General features: G+C 36.9%; 3 protein-coding genes across 3 annotated transcripts in view; 2 read left to right on the forward strand and 1 right to left on the reverse strand.

Moving 5' to 3' along the window:
• LOC137390504 (putative ATP-dependent RNA helicase TDRD12) overlaps positions 1-3,421 on the forward strand; it is a 53,837-nt gene extending 50,416 nt beyond the window's left edge. The window contains exons 20-21 of the mRNA XM_068076833.1: positions 1,416-1,557; positions 3,188-3,421. Of these exons, the coding sequence (XP_067932934.1) occupies positions 1,416-1,557; positions 3,188-3,421 (376 nt within the window). The remainder of the gene's footprint in view (positions 1-1,415; positions 1,558-3,187) is intronic.
• Positions 3,352-24,937, forward strand: part of LOC137391338 (uncharacterized) — a 47,163-nt gene continuing 25,577 nt past the window's right edge. Inside the window, exon 1 of the mRNA XM_068077782.1 lies at positions 3,352-3,417. The gene's annotated coding sequence lies outside the window, so the exon portion shown is untranslated. The remainder of the gene's footprint in view (positions 3,418-24,937) is intronic.
• On the reverse strand, positions 3,616-20,143 carry LOC137391772 (tripartite motif-containing protein 2-like). Its single transcript, XM_068078305.1, has 10 exons — positions 20,125-20,143; positions 13,404-13,627; positions 12,061-12,259; positions 11,291-11,541; positions 10,940-11,099; positions 9,342-9,506; positions 8,211-8,341; positions 6,982-7,165; positions 6,432-6,697; positions 3,616-3,856 (listed from the first exon to the last, which is right to left on the reverse strand). The coding sequence occupies exons 1-10, from the start codon at positions 20,141-20,143 to the stop codon at positions 3,707-3,709; spliced, it is 1,749 nt and encodes a 582-aa protein (XP_067934406.1). The 3' UTR covers positions 3,616-3,706.

Genomic DNA, 24,937 nt, shown 5'->3' on the forward strand with positions numbered 1-24,937 from the left:
GACTAGTTCGTATTTGTAAACCACAGGTTGAAATGTGTGGGTGAGATTGACATTTCAATTTGATCACTTGCTGCCATTTGTTTCTTAGACTATCAATGACGTCTAGGTCCCTCCCGCTGTGACTTTCACACTCGAATCTCAAGAAGAAGAAAATAGATAGGTAACAACCAATTTCACAACCGAAACTGTATAACCCTTACGCTGCCATAAACGCATTTATGCGTTTTTTAGGGGCCACTGCCATAAACGCATTTTTGGACTTTCTCAACAATTGCGTGGTAACCTGGTTTTATTATTTGTTGACCACATAACCCACGGTCTTTAAGAGTTTTATGAAATTGACTGTTGTCTGAAGATTTCTCTATAAAATCAGCCTAAAACAACGAAGCGATTTTAAACTTTTTTTTGAGAATTTCTAATCTAAAAACGAACATTTTTCTGTTAGTTGATTAACTACTCCGCGTGAGTCATAAAACAGGTAATTAGTTGTTGATGACATAATGGCCAATTTAGATTTTTGTGATTATGCAGATAATTAAAGTAGAACTTGAAAAAATACTGTATACATACTGTATCATGAAGCAATATCGGCAATTTCGGTAAAATGGCTGGCACTATGCCGGTAGCGAATTTGTACATGGTTGGCAGTGAAAGAGATAATGTGGTTGGACCTGATGAGGGTTGATATTGTTTTTGGTTGGTAATAAAATTCATCACCACAATAATTATTCTTCAATTTTATGACTTCACCTACCAGACTTTCATCCTCATCAGTTGCAAATTCGGTGACTAAACTGATATAATCTTAATTTGCTTTGCCATGCTGCTCAGTCGGTGTATTAGCTATAATGAGTTTACCAGAAATTTCCCATAGATCCCAACCACAGACGAAAATTGCCTGCATTTCTAATATGACGATTTTATTGTGGATATCAATGAACAAAGCTATTTAACTTCGCGTTTTCGCTCATTCATTATGATAGTTTAGTTTCGCTCATTAAATTTTCGCGAGAGGATGACACCGCGAAAACGCGAAAGTTAGATGCCGCGAATACATAAGTGTCCTAGGGTAGGTTGTGATTGGTCAACTGATGAATAATGAGTTGTGATTGGTCAACTGATGAATAATGAGTTGTGGTTAATTTAAGTTTCAATTTCGATTCAAGTTTGATGTTACTCTAATGCGCATTTAGTACTTATGTGGGTCGATAACTCCCAACTTTTAACCTTATTTTTCATATAATTATTCAACTAGAAGAATTATGTTGGAGCCACCCTTGCTCACCCTGAAGTTGAGTCTAGCTTTTGTATAACATCGAATGTTAGCAATCTTACCAGGCTCCCCTATCTTATAAGTTACCAATGTCTCGTAAGCCTATTTCTCCTTGCTAAGCTCATATGTTTCTCCTTGTCAGCATTGGAAACACCTTGTGGTGCGACCCAATAGTGAAACGACAATACCTTACTGAGTTCTCTCTTTGGGTGTCACTCTGGTATGCGAGCTTGAGACTCATTGGGAATGTCAACAGTGGACATCTAGCTACGCGAAACCTGGAGGTAGGGTAGGGAGTTGTTTGCCCTTAAAACTGTCAACAGAAATTAGCCAATCGAATACTTTGATGTTTGTGTCAATTATGTGTTTTCAGGTTACCAAGGTTAAAACCAAATTTTCATAGCAAATTTACGATTTTGAACCTAACAATTTCATTTGTAACTTTAAACGACTAAGGTAACCAAGTTTTTAAAATAGGAGATAATTCCTGGTAACAGCATTAAATTATTACGTTTTCGGTGTGCTTGTTGTTTCATGAACTGTTTGGACAATCTAAATCTCAACATGTGATCAGGTTGTGGCATATTATTGCAGAAATACTGCATTGTTACCTAAATGAAGGTTTTATTTAATTTTTCACATTATGGCCACTTGTCATGTCATGTCATGGCTTGTCATGAGTTATATTACTAAACTGAATGCTTAAGATGCTGCCTGGAGATTCATTACTACAACATGTAGACTTGCAGTTGCTGTTAACTTTTATTTAATTTTTTTGTGTTGAGATTTGTAACTCCCAGACTTTGGTTATTGCCATCTGATGTTGCTCATACTTTCGTTTTTGTGTGCACTGCAAACGCTTTTTTAAAGTTAGGTTGATCTGAACAGTTGCTTAAAGGTTGACTTGCAACAAAATTCACATTACAGTTATTTGGTATCAAAAAATTCACCATGTCTTACTCTGTTGTGTTGTAAGTACCAAGTATGTGGAAATGTGATTACAAGCTCTTAAAAGCTCAAAAACGAAAAGCCGCCGTAGATTGGAATCTCTTTATTTCGATGACGTAGCCACGAAATCTGGTTATCGTCTTGTCACGTATGTTCTCACGTGAATTGAAAGGCCAATACAAAACTTAATATAAAACTTCTTGTAGCACTAGTTTATGACAAACACTTCGGGGTTCACCAAAAAGCCCGTATCAAATATAAATGCTCGTTATTTGACAGTTTTGTTTTGGCTTGGTCTAATCGTCTAGTTATAATCTGATCATGTGACCCATACTTCCTGCCAAACAGCGCCAATAATTTCTGCAGCATTTTATGACTATCACAGGTGACCAACATGCTCGTCATGTTTATCAGCGGATGATATGCACTCCTTCGAGCTAAGGTTAATAAATAACTGTAATGTAAATTTTATTGCAAGTCAACCTTTAACATTTAGAAAACCATTATAAAACCAAGACATACACAATTTCATATAAGCACTTGCTAACAGATTTCGTGTGGCTGCGATTTTCTGTTTGTTTTTGAGCTTTTAAGAGCTTGTAATCACCTTTCCACATATTTTGCACCTACAACACAACAGAGTAAGACATGGTGAATCTTATCATATCAAATAACGGTAATGTGAATTTTGTTGCAAGTCAACCTCTAAGTGACAGCTGCCCTAGTGACAGCTGCTCTAATGACAGTTGCTCTATTGACAGCTGCTCTAGTGACAGCTGTTTGTGTGACAGTTGCTCGAGTGACAGCTGCAACATGGTTTCATTTAGTTATCAACATTTCTTAACCTTTGAGACGTCAAAAAAGTTGAAGTTGGAATTCGGCATATTTCATGAACATTATCCATCACATAACTCAGTTAATTAAATAAGCTGTGCTCTCTCATGACTGAGCAATGCTGCGTTTCAGCACCTGCAGCTGCTGAGGAGAGCTTGCGAAGGCAAAATACAACTCCCTGCTCTCCCCAGTTCCAAACGGACGATGAAAAGCAGTGAGCTCCTTCTTGAGGAGACCGAAACAGAAGTTGTGCTCTCCTTGCCTACAAGACAACTGGATGAGGGATCTGCCAGTCATGTTTATCTCTCCGAAGTTGATAATCCTGACAGAATTTTTGTCATTCTGACCGATGAGCACGAGCGGTGAGTGAGCACTCGAATTTCCTCCTGTTTACTGTGGAGGAAAACCGTTAGTGGTAGGCCTTGAGTGTTTTTATTGCATTGATGAAAAATCCTATAAGTGTATACATACTACTCCTTTAATGCCTTTATAACACCTACATGTAGGTTAACTTCACCGTATAGAGTTGTCTATAGCATATGTATAAAACTTGACATATATCACTAGGGAATGCATATGTACCAGCAATGTTGAAAGCATATCACAGTTCAGCTAGATGCAAAATGCTTGCATGATGGGACTAAGTCTTTATTACATATAGCGGTACTGCTTGACACAGTGATTCTTCTGATCAGCTACGTAAACATGGCCGTCAGTTGAAACTGCCAGACCTCTTGGATCGCTCAGCTTGCTTCCACTGCTCTCAATACAGCTTACAAACTCTCCTGTGTATGTGTAGACCTACAGGCATATACAGTAGGCTTCAATTATATTGGCCTGCTGTCAGCTGGTAAAGGTACACAATGAGACGTATCAGACAGCATAGACTTTATTATAGCTGATTTTAATTATATCTGTTATATATTCAGCTATAAACATACATGATTATATCTGTTTATAGCGGAATATAGCTAATTTTCAAGGCAGCTATATTAAAGCAGAGTAGAAACTACAAAATAGCAGCAAGGCATGCTCAATGTTGTTGTAATTAGTTGAAAAAAAGCTTTGTAAGTGGTAGGGTCGTAGGGTGGCTCTAGTAAGGTTTGAAATCAATCGTGTCAACCTGTGAGTACAAATCATTCATGTTGTTATGATAATAATTGATCCCGAGTTCCACAACTTGATGTCTCGTAGTTTCAGTACTGGAATCACAGTTCGTGGCTTTAATGGCCTGAGCGTGAAATTCTTACGAGAATCAGTAAAGCTATACTGGCAGACTCTGTAGTCTGTAGACTGACAGACTCTGTAGTCTGTAGACTGACAGACTCTGTAGTCTTTAGACTGGCAGACTCTGTATGCCAGTAGAAGTGCAAACATGAAACAAGTCCATCTTGGATATTTAAGGTTATTCTGTTCCATTATCTGCTTTTTATGTTGAAATCACTTCGAGTATTCTTATAAAATTTGTTTAATTTATTGATAAGTCTTAAAAGGATGATAAACGCTTAAAATAATTGCATATAGCTTGAAACCAAATGCATTATTTAAAACTATTTAAACACTTGATGTAAAAACATAATTTTTATGACAGAGTAATAATTAGTAAGTACATGTTTGCATTGTTAAATAACCTTAGCGACATGTGAGCAATGGAAGTATACAGTAGGCTCAGGGGTAGAATTAAGTGTTAGAGATACTCGAGACAACTTACTTTACCTTGCAGTAGATACAGTTTGAAATTCCTAAATGTGTATTTTTATTGTTTTTAGATTTAGTTGTAATTTCAACCATTCTGTTAAGTTTTATTAACAAAATTGAAGTTTTTGAGCAATTTCAGACAACGTATGTCAGTTATTACTAGTTCTTTTCCCAAAGCAAATATTTGCCTAATTTTTCAGTTGTGTGACAAAATGCTTGTACATAAAGGTGATGATAGGTTGAGGGTTTTAACCCTTTGACCAGGTATAAGACCCCCCCCAAAAACAACCGAGACTCATGTAATTTATTTTCAAAAATTCAATAAAATCGATATTTTATGAACATGCATAGCTCAAATCTTAAACTTATTTCTATGAACAAAAATTTTTGTACATATACATTCATTCACTTGTCTACTTGTCTACTACTGTCATTTTTTTTCGGTAGAGTCAAACGCTATAACGTAGCCGTGCGATCCACCATAACGATCGTTTTCTCTGCATATTCCAAGTATATTAAAAGTCCAAAAAGTTTACATCACTTCTATCATTTGAATTAGTTTTATTCTGATCAGACAAAAAATCACTAACTATCGCAGGATAAAATAATCTTTTATTTTACCGTTTTGAAAGGCGAGCCGATGTTGACTGGTTTTTCCAACTTTTAATCTTTTCCAAGGAATCGCGATTTGTTTAGCTTTTAGCACAAAGCAACGCCTCTCAGATAATCGTTTCATATCGTAAATCATCGACTGATATCTTGTTGATGATATTTAAAACTTACTAGTGTTCATATCCTTTGTTTAACGTTACTAGACGACAGCTTTATAAACGTCTACCGAAATAGACAGAAATGTCGTTTCCCCACGCAACCGGTAAATGACATTCTGGTCGTTTCCCCTGCCAAAGGGTTAAGTATTAGCATAGCAGTTATCATAACAGTAAACATATCATCTTACACCTGACCATAGCAATGTTCACAAGGGTGACCATAGCAGTGGTCATTGCTGTGATCACATGTATGATCATTCACACGCTTTTTAGTCAATAATAGCAACTGGCTCTTAAATAATATTGGCCAGGTTTGCATGTATTGGCTCATCCTTGTTCCATATTCATGGTTTATGCAAGCTCAACCTAAAATCTCAAGTGGAAACTGTTACGATGAGGCCAACTGCTTAACTGTTGCAAAACTAACTTTAGTGGGTCTGGAAGTAGAAATCAACTTTTAAGCCTTGTTCTCATATCGATTGTGAGACCCCGGCGGTAATCTTGCGTAGCAAAACGCTTGCGACGCTAGACTCGGCGGCTTCTGTTCACATAAAGCTGCATCGCTAATAACTACATTAATAATGTTCGCTCGCCATGTCGTTTCGATAATGCTGACCTTCATCTGTACAGTGCATTTCAGGAAGGTTTTGCCTGCAGCTTTTCGTGAAATTTGAACAGCGCTAAACTCTTGCGTTATAATAACTATCCGTACAATTATTTCTCAGTGTGTGATAGAGGTCGATTGGCTCAGGCATTAACTAAATGGGTTGGTAAGCTGAAAGCTGTGAGATCTAATCTTATATTGTTGCAATCTTTTTTCTCAACCTTTGATCGTGGTTTCGAACAGATTGGCGGAAGGATGGACACAGCTTGTATTAGAGTAAAAATTACGTATAGAGTTGTCTTACCTGTATTCTGTTGTTGACCCGATCAGTCACTAGAATTTGTCCAAATTTATCTATGGCCACGCCAGAGGGTCCTTGCAGCTGCCCTTTCCCTGTGCCCTTCTTTCCAATCTGGTATTTGAACTCTCCATTCTTGTTGAGTACTTGTACTCTGCTGTTGCGGCAGTCAGATATTATAATGTCATCATTTTTACCGATGCACACAAATGCAGGTTCTTTAAATTCACCCGGTCCACTGCCATGCTGACCAAAGCTCTTTATCAATTCACCTGTGAGATAGGGACAGAATGTGTCACTGTGTTGTTTTAAGAGACGGCAGATTTAGATACGCAACAAACCAATTCAAAGCAGCAAAACATTTGAGTTTTTTATGCTTGATTTTTTACATTTGTTCTACCTCTGTTGTAGCAAGTATTGTGACGAATAACTTGTTCCTTTCAATTTATAAAGCATTTTACAAATAATTGGTTTTATGTCAGTAAAATGTTGATAAGGATTATTTTTATTTTACGAACCCAAGCTAATCGAGAGTTGCTTCCCCAAGCAAGCTTACCTTCATGACTGTAGATGAAGACCATATTCAGGTGGTAGTCAGGTACAATGATCTCCTGCAGGCTGTTTACACTAACATATAGAGCCTTTTTCATGTCAGAGTTTGTAAACTGGTGCTTAGGTGTGCCATCAAGGGAGTATATCTGTATAGTGTCTGCCCATGCCTTTCTCTGCTCTACCATAACCTGGTCAAATTAGCTACATATATGTATTCAGTTCTGGCCAGTTTGTTTAGCGGTTAGCGTTAACTACTGTATCTTATAGAGGTAAAATATAGCATTATTTTGGGAGTAAGCTAAATACATGTATATATTTATTATTTCCTACATTTATATATAATTTCTGCTGCGTATCGAATAGGCAAACTTTAAGAATGCTACATGTTTACTTCGGATGAAAATGTAGATGGATACCTTTGAGTTTTGATTTATAGATTAGTTGATATCATTGAGTACGGTGAACCCTTGCCATATTTCAATTTGTTTCAGTGTTGGCATTGTAAGGTGAAAATGTCATGTAGAGAGGTATAGAAATCCATTGTAATTATCGTAGACAAACACTCCTGGTAAAAATCATCAAATTTTTGTATATACATGTTAAAATTAGTAATAAAATGTGTTAACTTTAGTAACTATAGTTACCTACAGTAACTCATTACTACATTACTACAATAGTAACTGTATTTAGTGTTATGATCTGCAATAAAATTTAATATCACAATGTACTGCGTGCTGTATGTACCGTTACGCACCATAGGGAGTTCTTACTTTCAATACAGATGTATAATATAAACGTTGAATTAAACTTCAATGAATTTAGCTTACTAAACACATACTTGAAGCTAAGTTTTACTACGTATTTTACTGAACTGACATCAACTTTGTCATTGTCTAAAATATCATCACCTGTTTCTGGTTTTCTTTGTGTTATAACTAATAACCAATAACGCTGAACTGAGAGAAAGCGGGATAGAGGGAGCATCGTATCTCTTTCAGGTGTTGTGAGAGGGATTTCGATGACTAGCATATCGGCGTCTTAGTTATTCCGGCGTATTCAGCACACTGACTGCCAAATTTTTATTTCGAGAGAAATTTTGGTTATCGTATCACGATAACTGTCATGTGGCGTGGATGAAAAATATCGTGTTCCACATTGTGAAGCAAAAAAATTGTATAACAGGGACATCGTAACCCGGGGGCATGCTGTATTGATTTATAGATTAGTTGATACCTTCGAGCAGATGAGCTCATCGGTCTCTGGATCGATTGCGCAGTCGAATGTTCTCGCATTCTTGTTCACTCCTGCTACAGATATTACCTCCACATCTCCATCTTTTGTAAACTTTTGAATTCTTTGATTTCCTGTAAAATAGCACCATCGCGTCAGGTTATAGCTGATTACGCTTGTAGGTCCGTAACACAATTGAATTGCACCACCATACTAGTTACTAGTCACTATAGCACTGCTCTCATCTAACCCGGTTTTAGCATTTAAAAATCTGAGTAATTCTCTGACCCATAATAAGGAAATTCATTATCTGTTCCCCAAATGATTGTGGCTGATCAACTGCTGATCTACTGTGGTAAACTATGACATAAATCTTTGTCTGCTGTTTTTGTTTATGGTATCAAGGAGGGAAAAAATTCTAATTTTATGTTTCCTAATCAGTCACATACAGTTGCTGTGTAATATATTTGCCATCCATTCGCTGAACTGCTTCCTAGAGTTATTAATTAACCTCCAAGCGTCTAGAGAACAGTTGACAAATTCTCCTATATTGCTTTGAATACTAGGTTATGTTGATCGTTTAGGTATGAAATGAGAGAGAATCTATTGAATTTTTCTTGTCTCACAAATCCTTGCCTTGGGGAGTAGCGAACATTAAATTGCCAGTTGTGATGACATCATATCAATTATGAATTTGGTGTCTATAGCAAGAACCACTACTAAAAGCTGTTTGTGGGGTATAGGAACTGTTTCCCATACCTTGCAATTTGCCTTCTTTGCATTATTGGCTAAATTTAAATAACATGAATATTTGCTCAGGATAGATTTCATTAACAGCAGAGTTGTTGTTGTAAACAGAGGTTCATTAACAAAATCCATGCGATTGCATTTTCAGTACTTAGTCCATTAGCACCTCACAGCAGACTACCGTGTTTCCATCTTTGGAGGTTTCAACTTGTTTGTATATGCTGATGTATCGCGACTCCTACGATGTTTTCACAAATATGAAACAGTAGTGAAATGGAGTTGCCTTTATAACTTCTGTATATTAGATAGCCTCAGTGTTGTCTAGACTAGCTATTGTAATTGCTGTACTTAGTGTCCAAAGTGTTAGGGGCTTATAGTCGTACATACCTTCATCGACTATGTATATCGTGCCTTCTTCGTCAATCTTCAAAGAACATGGATACATAAGCTTTCCTACCTCCTTTCCCATTGAGCCGAGGGTGTTGACTGGGTCATTGCTTCGGACAGCAGTGCTGACACACGCGCTGGTTATTTTATAGTTGAGGAACTTTACTACAAGGTTGATTAATTTTGGTTTATAACTTGGTGTATATATGTATGTACATATATAATTTTGCAACCTTTGCACAAGAATAACTTCGTTGTGTGATTTACATCAAAGCTAAATTTAGATTTGTATTTGTCAATCTCCTACATTCAAGCGCTGCTAACTATGCATTTTCAGTTTTTTATTGCATCACAACTACACATCTTCAAATGTCAGCAAATATTATTTCTACTCTATTTTTGATTCTTTGCTTTTAAAGGTTGTCTTGCAACAAAATTCACATTACAGTTATTTGGTATTAAAAAATTCACCATGTCTTACACTGCTGTGTTGTAGGTGCAAAATACTTGGAAGTGTGATTACAAGCTCTTAAAAGCTCAAAAATGAACAGTTAATCGCCACCATCACAAAACCACCGTAGATTAAAATCAATTTATTTCTCTTACGTAGTCAAACAATTTGGTTATTGTTTTGTCACGATGTTCTCACTTGAATTGAAAGGCCAATAAAAGGCTTAATATAAAACTTCTTGTAGCACTAGTTTATGACAAACACTTCGGGTTTTACCAAAAAGCCCGTATCAAATATAAATGTTCGTTATTTGACAGTTTTGTTTTGGCTTGGTCTAATCGTCTAGTTGTAATCTGATCATGTGACCCATACTTCCTGCCAAACAGCGCCAATAATTTCTGCAGCATTTTTTGACTATCACAGATGACCAACAGGCTCGTCATGTTTATCAGCGGATAATATGCACTCCTTCGAGCTAAGATTAAAAAATAACTGTAATGTAAATTTTATTGCAAGTCAACCTTTAACATTTAGAAAACCATTATAAAACCAAGACATACACAATTTCATATAAGCACTTGGTAATAGCTTTCTTTTTCAATGTAATGTTATGTAACCATATGAACAACTGCACAAGAAGTGGTTGACACGCATACCGTAATTGGCAGTGCTGGATTGCACTATCACACAACTGCCCATCGTCTACATTTAGTAAAGTAGTCCAGATTGAGCGAAAGTTATTACTTGCAAGGGTTTTTTAATTATTGGTGTCACACCTTGTTGAACCATAGCGGGCATTACCATATATACAAAGGATTAGATGAAGGTGTGATGTGTACAAACCAATATATATAAAATTAGGTGGTGTGATGTGTACAAACATGTGTATATAGGATTAGATTATGTGATGTGTGCAAACATGTGTATATAGGATTAGATTATGTGATGTGTACCAACATGTGTATATAGGATTAGATTATGTGATGTGTACAAACATGTGTATATAGGATTAGATTATGTGATGTGTACAAACATGTGTATATAGGATTAGATAGTGTGATGTGTACAAACATGTGTATATAGGATTAGATGGTAGGATGTGTACAAACATGTGTATATAGGATTAGATTGTGTGATGTGTACAAACCTGTACAGAGATGGTTGCCAGCTATTTGAGGTGTAAACCTAACTGTATAAGTCCCATCATTGTTGTCTTCGGTTGTACAGCTTATTTCATCTCCTGCTGGATCGATGATATCCATTGACATAGGGAATTTCGGTAGTTCTTCCCCATTGTGTGCCAAGACCTGTGCATGCACGCAACATCAGCAAAAGATTATAAGTAAGCTAACAATCTTTGCACTAACAAGGCAAATTTCTAATTGGACAATTGAATTTTTATCTAGCCAAATCCTCCCTATTGATTCAGCAGCAGCGTGTAGTTCTATAACTAAGAAGGGTAAATATATCTTCACACCATCTTCACCACAATTATCACCTGCATTGTTATAGTTGTTCGAAGGCTTGCCACAGCCTCATTTGCGTCAATGAGTATCCTTGAAGGCAAGAGACTCAAGTCATTGATCTCTCCAATCGCTGTCATGAATTTTTGGAGTTGTTTTTCCACGTCTTTGGCTTCATAGAACAGGTAGTTATCACCTAGTTTGAGTTGATCGTTGTCAGTCATCGATGCTAAGGTATCATGTATCTCTCGGTCACTGACAGCATTCACCAGATCGTGCAGCTGTCCTAAAACAATGTTCACTCAATATATGGTTATTGTATATGTAGCCTTATGCATCACAGTGAATTCTTCCTTTCCATAAGGTCGACAACAAGAATTAAGATGGTTTATTATCAAATCTTAGTGATTTGATAACGATTTAATGAAATTGCCCTCACGTTAAAACATTGCTTTGCTTGTGCTTTTAAACACAGCGTATTGCTCATGTTAGCTGACATGATGGTTACTCTATTTTATCTTCAGTCGTACATACCCCTGAATCTTTCTGTTTGAAGTGTTGAAAAAACACAAATAGATTACAGCTCAAAACAAAGCCGTGTCTCTATGTTACACGACCAGAAAGGTTCCACAGCAGTTTCTATGCATTGATGATTTACATCAAAAGAGGCTGATGATATTCGTACAAATCTGTAAAGTTAGAATCTAAATCATCACTGAGGGTTCGCATTACTCTAATAGTTGTTACAAGCTGCAATCTTTTTATTACAAAATATAGCGGAGTCGTCTGCTCTTGTCTCACAAACCTTTGCTAGTGGCCTCGTCAAGCTTATCCCTTATAGCCTGAAGTGTGTGCATCTGGTTGTCGGTTTCAACGAGCTGTTCACTCACGCTTCTGTGCCTTGTCTCGTATGTCTCCTTTAGTAAGTCTTTTACCTGCTGTCGTCGTGTGTTTACTACTTCGACCAGCCCATTAAAAGACTTGTCTATATCTTGAGTTGCCACCTAAAATGTTGTGTTATAAACTCACTCACTTTTCATATGCGTCACACGAGCTATCTCAGAGCACTGTTCAACTTATACTAGGTATTGTTCAAATTAAATAAATTTTTATATATTTTCATGTTATTCAAATTTTCTATCATTTTGTTTACTTTTGCTAAGAAGACAGTGTTGTGTAGTTTTAAACATTTCGTGATGGAGATTTCTCCTTATGTAGAGGCAGGTCCTTGTATAAATCCTGGGTTGGCAGTAACTCTGCATGAGGTAAAGTTAAGCAGTGGTTTGACTCTAAAATTCACAGACACAACTTTTACTTCTAGCTATTTCCATGGTGTCTATCTCGGTCCTTAGGCACGATAACTACTACTGTTTCTCACGTATAGTAGCATCTACTTTGATACTTACCTCTCTAGCTATTTTCATGTTGTCCAGCTCGGTTCTTAGGCACGATAAGTACGACTGTTTCTCACGTATAGTAGCATCTACTTTGATACTTATCTCACTAGCTATTTCCATGTTGTCCAGCTCGGTGCTTAGGCATAATAAGTACAACTGTTTCTCACATATAGTAGCATCTGCCTTGATACTTATCTCACTAGCTATTTCCATGGTGTCCAGCTCGGGCTTAGACATGGTAAGTATAACTGTTTCTCACGTATAGTAGCATGTATTTTGATACTTACCTCACTAGCTATTTCCATGGTGTCCAGCTCTGTCCTTAGGCATGATAAGTGCGACTGTTTCTCACGTATAGTAGATTCCACTTTAATACTTACCTCACTAGCTATTTCCATGGTGTCCAGCTCGGGCTTAGGCATGATAAGTACGACTGTTTCTCACGTATAGTAGCATCTACTTTGATACTTACCTCACTAGCTATTTCCATGGTGTCCAGCTCGGTCCTTAGGCATGATAAGTACGACTGTTTCTCACATATAGTAGCATCTACTTTGATACTTACCTCACTAGCTATTTCCATGGTGTCCAGCTCGGTCCTTAGGCATGATAAGTACGACTGTTTCTCACGTATAGTAGCATCTACTTTGATACTTACCTCACTAGCTATTTCCATGGTGTCCAGCTCGGTCCTTAGGCATGATAAGTACGACTGTTTCTCATGTATAGTAGCATCTACTTTGATACTTACCTCACTAGCTATTTCCATGGTGTCCAGCTCGGTCCTTAGGCATGATAAGTACGACTGTTTCTCACGTATAGTAGCATCTACTTTGATACGAAACTGTTCCAACGAGATGAGATACTCGGCTTTGACTTCATGCAGTTCTTGTAGCTCATGGCAGTCAGAGGCAGGGTGAGCCAATACGATACAGTCTCTGCACACCATCATAGTGCATGTCCTTGAAACAGAAAGTGTGAAATAGACAGAATTTATCATTGCCTTCTGTCAGTTCCTTTTCCTTAAAATTGTTCATAAGCTTGTATTGCATTTAATTTGCTGATGGACTGGAGCCCTGGTCCTATGTGCTCTCTGTGTATTAATTGTATTATTAATATTACGTGCCTCATACTATTTCCAAAGTATTTATATTTGGACTTTAGGCTAGTCTAGTGAGTGTCTTCCTTTTCCATATTCATGAATAAAATTAGCGCCTTCATTTACTGCTTAGAAGTAAATAAACTCATTGGTCTATGACTATTGGCGCCATAGACCTATTAACTATACTAATTAAGTATAGTTAATAGGTCTATGGTTGGCACACTCCAGCTTTTATAGAGAAAACAACTCTAAATAAAATATTTGCAATTTTGATTTAAAATGTGATGTTCTAGTAAAACAAAGACAAGCATTTGATGCCGTAATATATACGCATCAAGTAAAATTTTATTCATACGTTTGATGAAAAGTGGAAAATGAAACTCTATCATATCAATAGAATCAATCGAGCAAATCAATAGAACAACGCCTAGTGATCGAATAGCAAGAGATATCCCAAATCTTACTTGCAAAAGAAGGAAAGTGGCTGCAAAGCATGCTTATAGCAGACATTGTGATTTACTCGATGTTCCTCTCCAAATTTTTGTTTCATGTACATAACATAGAAGTTGGTTTGGAGAGAAGAAACACCACCAGGTACCAATGTGTCTTTTCTGCATGTCGAACACTACAAGAAAGGCAGTATATTTGAGCATTGTGCAAACTTTTATGAAAGATTCCTTCCAGATAGTAACGACTCCCGTGAAGGATATCTTTAAGCTATGAAAACAGTGATTACAAGCTGTTAATTTAATTCGTTTTCTGTCATCACCTGAGATGCATCCTTTGTCAGACTCTAGATGTCAACAGATTGTGTATACAGTGATCCTTTACTACTTCCCTTTTTATCTTTTGCAGTTTCAGTACTTCCCGGGATAAAAAATACTCATTAAATATTATCAATAATGAGTAAAAATAATTGATTTAAAATAAAATACATAAATCTCTCCCATACTCCGACCTAGCTATATTCCTTTACGAGCATCATTGGGCTAGCAGCTGTTGCAGTTCGTTATTCTCCTGTTACATTTTGTGAAGTTTTGAAGTGCAATATGTGGTGATGTCATTTATCGTGTCTCTTAAGTGCCCATATCTTTCAAAATCATCTATTGAACCCAATAAAAAGAGGAAAATGTCTACGAATATGAAACAGTGACTTTATTAGATGAGGTTATTAGTTTTTTACTGCGCGGATTTTTGCATATCGCTGGTAGTGACAGTCCAGATTAACCGTGACGATAGAGGATTACTCCATTTATCATAACTGCTCTTACCAACAGATCTAACCTCCAGGGCATTCAAAGATCATTATGTTGTAAAGCGAAGACAAAGTATCCTAACATTTTGTTACATTAACTGGCTGTTGACCGAATATTGTCAGCCCTACTGTACCTCATCTTTCCCTAAGTTATAGCTACTAATTCATTAACAGAAGGACAACCTGAAGCACACTCTTTCCTTTAAGTAGTTTTTTGAGGCAGCCTTTACAGAATGTGTGGTGGCATGACAAGAGCTTGGGTTGGTTTAGCTTGTCGTCATAAATCTCCCAGCATATCGAGCAAGACAAGAACTCTTTAGCCCCACCTTCATGCATTCCACCAGACACTCCTGCATCCTGAAAGTAAATACCTACATAGAGCATCGGTAGATATCAGTATAATGAGCTGCACCATTGAGAAGAAATCCTTCAAGATAATTATAAAACATGTTTTGTATTTGCCATCTAGGATATACCAGTAGGCATGTGGTGATGTTTTGTTCTGGATGTTTGCTTTGAGCCACTCAGTGCATGTTGACTTTAGCAACTCATATTACAAAGATGGCTTCAGATATTTCAGTTAATTTATACTTATTTCATAGTTTTAATGTAAAACGTTTTTACTTGGCTCACTGTCCAAAAATCTTTCCACCAAATAGCAATTAGGCAAGCTACGGGGCACTAAAGCCTGGTTCCTATATTGATTGCGATACTCCGGCGGTAACTTGCGCAGCAAAACGTTTGCGACGTTAGGCTCGGCGGCATATGTTCACATATAAGCTGCATCGCTAAACATAATTACGTAATCAAATAAAATGTTCGCTAACCATGCCGTTTCTATAATGGTGGCCTTCACCCGTACAGTGCATTTCGGGAAAGTTTTGCCTGCGGCCTTTTGCGAAATTTGAACAGCGCTAAACTATTGCGATGCCGCCGGCAACTACTGGTGGTCCTTGGCGGTATCCGGCGCGTAGGTTCCCATTTCACCGCTATTAACCTGTAGTGCTGTCGCCGGTGCTTTGCGACATATATGAGAACCAGGATTTAACCATGATAGCAAATGGAATAGAGATTATATGAACAAAACCTGATGGTTACCTCAGGAAACGTTTATATACGTGTATATGTTTATTCCCCTTATGCTCAGAATATGACTAGTTGGCTCACCTCTGATGTCAAATCCATAAAAGAAAGCGCCATTAGCTGGTTTAGGTCTTACAAATGTACTATTATGATATACTAGAAAACTAAGTCTTCTCGTTCTTGCCTGCACCACGTAGTGCGTTTCTCTGAGAGATTTGCAGTCCACAATAGACTCCAATATTGATTTCTTTGCTACAGAACTGCCGATGAACCCGAAGTAACTTGAGCATCTATTTCTTTTCTATTTTACATATTGATTAGCAATAGTTGAGTTTGTTTTGGAGCTGCTCTTATCCAGGACTGTAGTTAGGGGCTGCCGACCCGCGCTGCCATTGCTAATTACTTGAAATATTTAATTTTTCAGTTTTATGTTGATGTAAAACTACTTCTCTTCGTGAAACCTTGTGTCCTCATTTGAACTTAATTCGCAGACAGTTACGATATTCTATTCTCTTACAGCCTACCAATTCTCGGAGTATAACACATTTGTGAAGGAAAAGGGGGACAGTGGCCCGAGTTACATAATAAGCATTTTTTAACGGTTGCTCCAGTTGTCTTAAAGTAACGGAAACCAAAATATGAATTCATTTTAATAGTTATGTTCTCAAGTGTTGTGAGTTGAATGGTGAGAAGACAGCCATAACAGTTTGTCCATACTAACCATTGCACAGCCAGAGATAGTTTATATCAGCCCTAGGAGGAATATTCTGGTATTCTATAACTTGTTTTAGTTTGATCACTCATTACTTTAACAGTTTCTCTTTAACAAATCTTAGCTGATGCACTTCCTGTCCCTTGTCTTACTTGTAACTTGTCCTTCCCTGCTCATTTCTATTACCTCCAAGTTAACCCCTGTTCTATTACCTCCACTACTCTCTGTTCTGGTACCTCTACTATCCCCTGTCGTAGTACCTCTGCTACCCCCTGTTCTAGTGCCCCTACTACCCCCTGTTCTAGTACCTCTACGACCCCCTGTTCTAGTTTCTCTACTACCCCGTGTTCTAGTGCCCCTACTTCTATCCACTTCTTATGGGTTAAACTATGAGTAAACAAGTCTAGTTAGTCAAATGTTTGCTGAGCAATTATTGATGTTATATAAAGGTCATTTGTATCAGCATTTGTCTCCTCTCCCACTTTATATCGGATTTAGCTATAGCTTGTGATCATTACACTAATGGCTGAACGCCCTATATAGTATACTAGCTGTGCTACCGGCGCTGTCCGGGTATTAAAAATCAACTTATAAGCAATGAGAAGTAATAAGAGTTGCTTGCGACTTTTTATTAGCCTGGCACATTGCCAACGGATAATTTGAGTTAGCTTACTAATAAGAGCCACCTGCGTTATGCCATGATTTTGCGTCATGACTGAAACCAGCAGCTTATTTGCTCCCATATAGCGGCATATATTGCCTAGTGAACCTATCAAGCTTGTGCGGTGTAGTTAGTAAAGTGTCGGTCTGCTGAATGGGAGGTTCCGAGATCTAATCTTCTGCTCGATGTATTCTTTATTTTAAGATTTTAATAGCTATAGCTGGACACGCATACACACATACACATACATACTAACTTTGAGAGATACAGTGAAACTCGGATAACTCAAACTTCAAGGGACCGAGCAAAAGTGTTCGAATTATCAGAGTGTTCAAGTTATCAGAGCACTGTCACAAGTCCATGTATTTACTTATTTATTAGTAGATACATAAACATATACAAACTATAATATAAATCAAAAGCACAAATGGCTTGTTTCAAATTAAATGCTTCTAATGTAAAGTTTAAAACGTTTTTATCAAAAAGTATAGAGATTTTTCTATCACTTGAGATTGGTTTGTTGTTTGAGGTGATGTTATTGCCAGGACGTTTTTTTAGATTGGCATTGGCAAAACTTGATCGTTGCTGAAATGCTCAAAGAAAAGACATCTTTTTCTTTTGAGCGTTTTACCCACGATCAATTTTGCCGATCTTTCTTGAAGTTTATGCAAAGATTATCTTACTTTACCTGGGATTCGTTAAGAGCAACACTCTGAGGCAGTTCAATTAAAAGTTTTACGAGGTTTTACGGTACATTGTATATCACTCACGCTTTTTGAATGGATACTTATTGAATGTACACACGTATTTTGTGTTTAGGTCAAACGATGAATAGTTTTTTTTAGCTAAGACAACGTATACGTTTAATTACTTACAACAATTTTTAAGACGTTTTAAACATTCAACATTCCGACGTTAATTCAACACGGAATCAACGTCGGAAAACTGTTCATCACGGGCTAGCCGGGTCACGCACTCAAGGATTTTCGCCACGCAAATACAAAACAAAAACAACATGCTGTTTTTGTTTTGTATGTGCGTGGCGAAAATCCTTGCGCCCGTGACCCGGCTAGCCCGTGCTACTCATCGTATAGCAGTATAAATCAAATTTCACCAAACCTTTAGAACAGTCGTTGACAAAAATATTTTGCCGATAGCGGTTTTAACGACGCTTATGAATTACGAAAAGTTGAGGTTCACCTCTATGGCTTGGAATAAAGTGATTTTCTAAAGCGATAGCAACCGTTTCGGTAGCCGTTGGGCAAAAAACAGTTCGTTATAACAGTGTTGAGTTCGAGTTATATAGAGCCATTTATCATTGCGTGGGAACGGACCAAGCAAATCCAGTCGAGTTAACCATGTGTTCGTTATATCCGAGGGCGAGTTATCCATGTTTCACTGTATATAGATTGAGACTTGTTTTGCCAAATGTTCAATCAGTGGTTATGTGAAGAGAGGGCCTTTTAAAGATGATCTGTTCCTTTTTGTCTCAGAATGTTTTTGTTATCTATTAAATCAGAACAAAGAATTTATGCACCAATAAGTTGGTTTTTCTAAAGCAGTGTACAGTACGTAGATATCTTTTATAGTGTACATGCAAGTGTGCACTATCAAATAGTATATCGGAATTGTCTTCTTAATATTTTAGAAGGATTAGCTGAGCCACTGTACTGCGAACCGAATGGCAGTTCGTGTTTGAACACACGTAAATACATAATTATACAGTCAAATCTTGACATACAAAACTGTCATACGATTGTCATATGTTGGAGCAGGTAATCTGATAGGAGTATTTGTATTTTGTTTAATTCATTCTACTTGTCTGAAAGTAATGATAAATACTTGAAGTTGAGTGCATGTAGAGTTAAAATAAATACATCACATGAAACTAGAAACAACTATATGAAAAACTTAAGTAATATGTAAAAACTAAATCAATGCAATATCGGTTGTCATGGACTTACGACAGGGTTATGATCAGACTGACATCTCATAAGCCTGTCTAGGTGTGAGCTTAACTGCTAAATATAATATTATTTATATTATACTTTAAATATGTTTACTGTAGGCTATTATATTTAGTCGAGATGCAATCTCGAACGAATAAATCTTACACGAGACTGCATGATTCTAAACCACACAAATTAAGTTGGTTAGATTGATCTTTTTTCTAGGAGTGCTGTTGCTTACAGCAGATTTACTTCCTCATGTAACTGTTGAGAGGATAACTCCTGTAAGTGCTATCACTTTCTTTAATAACTGACCATAGCACACGTGGATGCTGTGCACCTAGACACTGTTAAGGGGTGGTCACACGAGCGCCGAACCGAACTAAATGACGCAAAACGACGTCGCTCTCAGCTGTAAAAAGTTCGGCCGAAGACATTTCTGGCCGAAACGAACCATTTCTGTCCTGCTAGAAATTTCGTGGCCGAACCCTTGCTCTTATTGGCTGGTTAAAATTTCTAGAATTCTAGCGAGCGTGCGTCACATTTCTCCTTACGTGCGTGTGAGTAAAGTTAAAAAAGAAATGGGACGATACTTTTATTTCGTTAAATAAACAACATGAAGCAATTTACGACAAGGTTCACCCGGACTTGTGATTGTGTTGCATAAATGTAAGATGTTGCACTTAAGTTTTGCATAAATGTAAGAGAATGGTTGTGATTTTCTTTCATGTAGAATATAAGTAATGTGTCATATTCATCCTGATGAAGTATCGTTGACTGATTTATTTATGTAAAACCACACTACTATTATAAAGACTGTTTTTGTTTGTTATGTACTCAGCATAGAAAAACATTAATATGTTAATAAAAAAATATAATTATGTTGATGGGAAAGGTTGGCAAAATCTTTGTATCGAGTGATTTATTTTGAGCAGCTGACCGATCTTCTGATAAGTCTGCTGTGTAATTATAATTTATAATTGTTCCTCAAAGTTTTTTGTTTACAATAGAAATATTTAACTCAAATACATAAAAACTACTAATGAAACCGTGTCCTGTCTCTATACGTATGGTATCTAGGAAGCGAAGTGACTTCGGATGCCGTGTGACGTGTGCCACGAACCGAACCAGCCTCCGAACCGATCCTACGTCAGTTCGGTGCTCGTGTGACCACGGCTTTAGCTGATCACTGCAGTTAATTTGTTGCCAGGCCACACGTCTGCCAGCAGTTTGGGTCAAAAAGTGAGGAATGAGCACAATTCTGTTGGTAGAATGAGATGCAGAAATGGCATTAGCCAAGTGGTATCATCTTTCATCCTGTTTGATAATTCTTCAGTAGCATTCAGAGTGCTGTATACAACTATATTACAACTGTACAATTGTAAGGAGATTGAAGGTTTGAATTGATAAGAGGGTGCTTACCACCAAGCATTCGTTAGGTGATGTCACATGGGGAAGTGCATGGAAAAGAGTTAGTGCTTTAGTTCTTAAGCTGAGGTCTGTGATGAGCTGTGCTGATCACGGTACAATCTCTGTACTCGGCAAACTGAATCGTTTTGGCTTAGTTTTTAGGCTAAATGTTACCAATTGGAGAGAAAACAAGAAAGTAACAAGGGAAAGTGTGAAAATGAGTTGCTCTGTAATTCCCAGTTTTATTGCACAGAACATAAACTCAATAATGTGGTTTAGGTACCAGACTTGTTATACTAACGATATTTGGTTGAGTTGGCCAACATTTGAGTTAAACATGATAGTTTGCTGCATTGGTTAACATAGCAACCTGCTATCACTTCATCAGAGCAGCATCATCACATCATGAAAAATCAAAGCATGCAGTCCTAACCAAACAGGCAACTCACATGCCGAGGAATAAAAATGTTTTTTTCGCCTTTCGCTATGTTAGTCTTGTCTAAAATGTGTTTTTACTTAAAAAATACCAACAAATACACTGGTTCTAGGAGAACTGACCACGGTAAAATTGACCCCTGACAATTGTCCCGGACAATTGCCCACAGGCAATTGCTTCTTAGGACAACTGCCCCTGATGAAATTGTCTTCTCTTAAATAATAAATTGAATACTTTTTTATTTTTTTGAAGTTCAATAATAATTCAAAACAAAAAATATGTGCTAAGCAATTTATGTACCAACAGTGGCAATTTTACCAGGGGCGATTGTCTGGGGCAATCATCTGAGGCCTATTATCTAGGGGCATACCGAATACCAACATTACTACACCCAATACTCTACTATGTTTAATTGTACGCTATTACACATACTAATACGTACTCACAATCACTCACCTGGCTAAACCACAACACACGTTTATCTATGTCAATGATTGCCTGTACAGACTTTACTACCTTCTGTACTCACCTGGCTAAACCACAACACACGTTTATCTATGTCAATGATTGCCTGTACAGACTTTACTACCTTCTGCACTCACCTGGCTAAACCACAACACGTTTATCTATGTCAATGATTGCCTGTATAGACTTTACTACCTTCTGCACTCACCTGGCTAAACCACAACACACGTTTATTTATGTCAATGATTGCCTGTACAGACTTTACTTCCTTCTGTTAAGTAAAAGATAGACAGTATTATTTTAAATAAATGCTGTGGATACACACTCTGACAGAAGACATCATGAACTTAATTGGCATATAGCCCATGCAGGGTGGATGGTTATGAGACACATTCGGTCATAACCAACGTGCTCGTCTTTATTTGTATAACAAAATCTTATGCGTCCGTGATTGGCTGAAAGATTTGGTTCCCAGTATACAGAATTCTGTCTTTTTTGCATTTTCGGGGCTAGCTAATTTTAATTCAAATTATATATTTGCATGATGATAAAAGGGCTTCTTTTTATAGTCGACTGGTTTTGATCGTTTACATGTAGCTTTTTTTTAACAAAGGCGAAACAATGCGGGTGGTTGCACAGACGTCCATTATACATAAGTAATACATGCTGCTTCGTCTCTATATATAAATCTCAAAGTTAAACTGTCGTCGTCTGTCTGTCATCTGTCTGTCCAGCTATAGCTGGTAAAAGTTTTAGCAACAGAAAATCTCCTTAATCCTGGATTAGAATCCATGTCATACAAATTGCAAGTCTACTAACAAGTGGTGTATAACCACAAGGTTACGCCGTTCATATCACACCCATCGCTCTTATCATATACTGTATATCTTTTACGTGATTGTGCATGCTAAATGTGCACTTTTTATTACATGTATTAATTAATACAGTGAGCCCTCGGGTCACGATGCCCCTGTTATAAAATTTCTTTCGCCTTACTATATGGAACACAATGGTTTTTTTTCGACGTTTTTTTTTCCAGTGAGGCTAAAACGTCGACGATTTTTTTTTGACTTTTCATTCTGTATCATCGAAAAGTTTTTTCGAACTTTAATTTTGGCAGTCGATGAGGCAATGATTACGATGAATTAAACAAAAATGCCGATATGCTATTCGCCGAAATCCCTCCCACAATGCCCGAAAGAGATTTTATAACTTATCTGTTTTCAAATTCGTTTTTACTATTACTTACAATGAATGACGCTATATTGACATAGCAAGCATTGTATGAGTTATGATAAAAGCGAATTCGAAAATAGATTAGTTATAAAATTTTAGCTGATGACAAATTAGAAGTTAGTTTAGTAAAATACATACTAAAACTTAGCTTTAAGTATGTGTTTAGTAAGCTAAATTCATTCAAGTTAAATTCAATGTTTATGTTACACACCTGTATCGAGGGTAAATGCTCCCCACAATACGTACTGCATGTAGTACATTGTAATGTTATATTTTCTTGCAGATCATTACCATTAAATACGCTAAAGTTACTGTAGGTAACTTTAGTTACTATGGTTAGCCTATTGTGTTGTTACTAATTTGTGATATGTGCAAAATGTATATAAAATTTTGATGATTTTTACAAGGTGTTTGCATTAGATAATTGCTATAGGTTTCTATATCCCTTTATTCGATAGTTTTGCCTAACGATGCCAACACTGACAAGAATTAAAACTGATATAATTGTATACCAAATAATTGTTTATTGTAAGCATATCAGATCGGAGTTCATTTAACCATTACTTGCTAATTATTTCACATTTACATTTAAACACCTTTTCTCATAATACGACGTTTGAAAGTGAGAATGGTAACTCTTGTTATATGTTAAATAAAACAAATTTTCTGTGCAGTCTTCTTTTATTACCCAGGCATTCAACTAAGTTAATCTATAGACATATCTAAGTGTTTGTCTTGCTGTTAAACCCTGTATCCAAATATAGCATTTAACATCTAACAATGAAAAGTCCGCATGGCATTTGATTTGATCTCAAAACCTCTAGATATATTAGTGTCAAACTTAACCATCAAGCTACACAGAATACAATGGAATCATGAGGCAAATAATCATTACATTGATTTAGATGCTCGCTTGGGGTTAATAACTAGCACTGATGGCCATCGCATGTAATGATTGCCAAGGTCGTCCAATCACAAGCATTGTTTCGGTAAAGATTTTCGTAAATACAGGGTATCTAGCTTTACAGGTAAGTTAATCAAATTCGTTACGTAATTATTCTATTACTCAGCAACGCTGAGCATTCAGCTAATCTATGTTATAATAAGAGCAGTGTCAGTCCTTCTAACACCATGCCAAGAGCGCTAAGAATAAAGTTGCTTCGCGCGGGACTTGAACTCGGGTACTCCGATTTAAAGTTTCACCCTCTAACCACTACACCACTACATTACCCTATTATATCTGTATCCGTAACAAAAAGAAACAATTATCCCTGTACGTTGAGCCAATAAAAAATATGTTAACAATCCATCTTGAGCGTAGTTTCGCTTTGCAAAATATTTTATTTTTCATCGCTATTTGTGGCTAGCGATGACCAGTCGTGCTAGACGCCTTACGGCCACAATAATTTTAGATATACAGTGAAACTCGGATAACTCAAACTTCAAGGGACCGAGCAAAAGTGTTCGAGTTATTAGAGCATTCATGTTATCAGGACAGTCATAAGTGCGCGTATTTATCAGTAAATACATGTACATATACAAACTATATATTAATCAAAAGCATAGATTGCTGGTTGCAAGTTAAAGGGTCTCTCGTGTGAAGTTTTAAATATTTTTAATCAGAAAGTATAGATATTTTTCTATCACTTGAGATTTGTTTGTTGTTTTAGGTGATGTGACTGCTAGGACGTTCTCAGATTAAAATTGGCAAAACTTGATCGCGGTTAAAACGCTCAGAAAAAATACATACGTATTTTTCTACCGAGTGTTTTAACCAAGATCAATTTTGCAATAAGTCAGTTATTACAAAACTGCTTTACTATTAAAAACCCATTATCAATTTTGCCGATTTTATTTTAAACTTATCCGAATTTTACCTCGCTTTTCTTGCTTTCGGAGGGTTATCGCTAAGCGGATGTTTGGTAAAATTTTATTTTTGCAAACCTTTAGAAAAGTCGTTAATGAAAATATTTTGC

This window comes from Watersipora subatra, chromosome 3 (assembly GCF_963576615.1).
Source record: "Watersipora subatra chromosome 3, tzWatSuba1.1, whole genome shotgun sequence".
NCBI lineage: Eukaryota > Metazoa > Bryozoa > Gymnolaemata > Cheilostomatida > Watersiporidae > Watersipora > Watersipora subatra.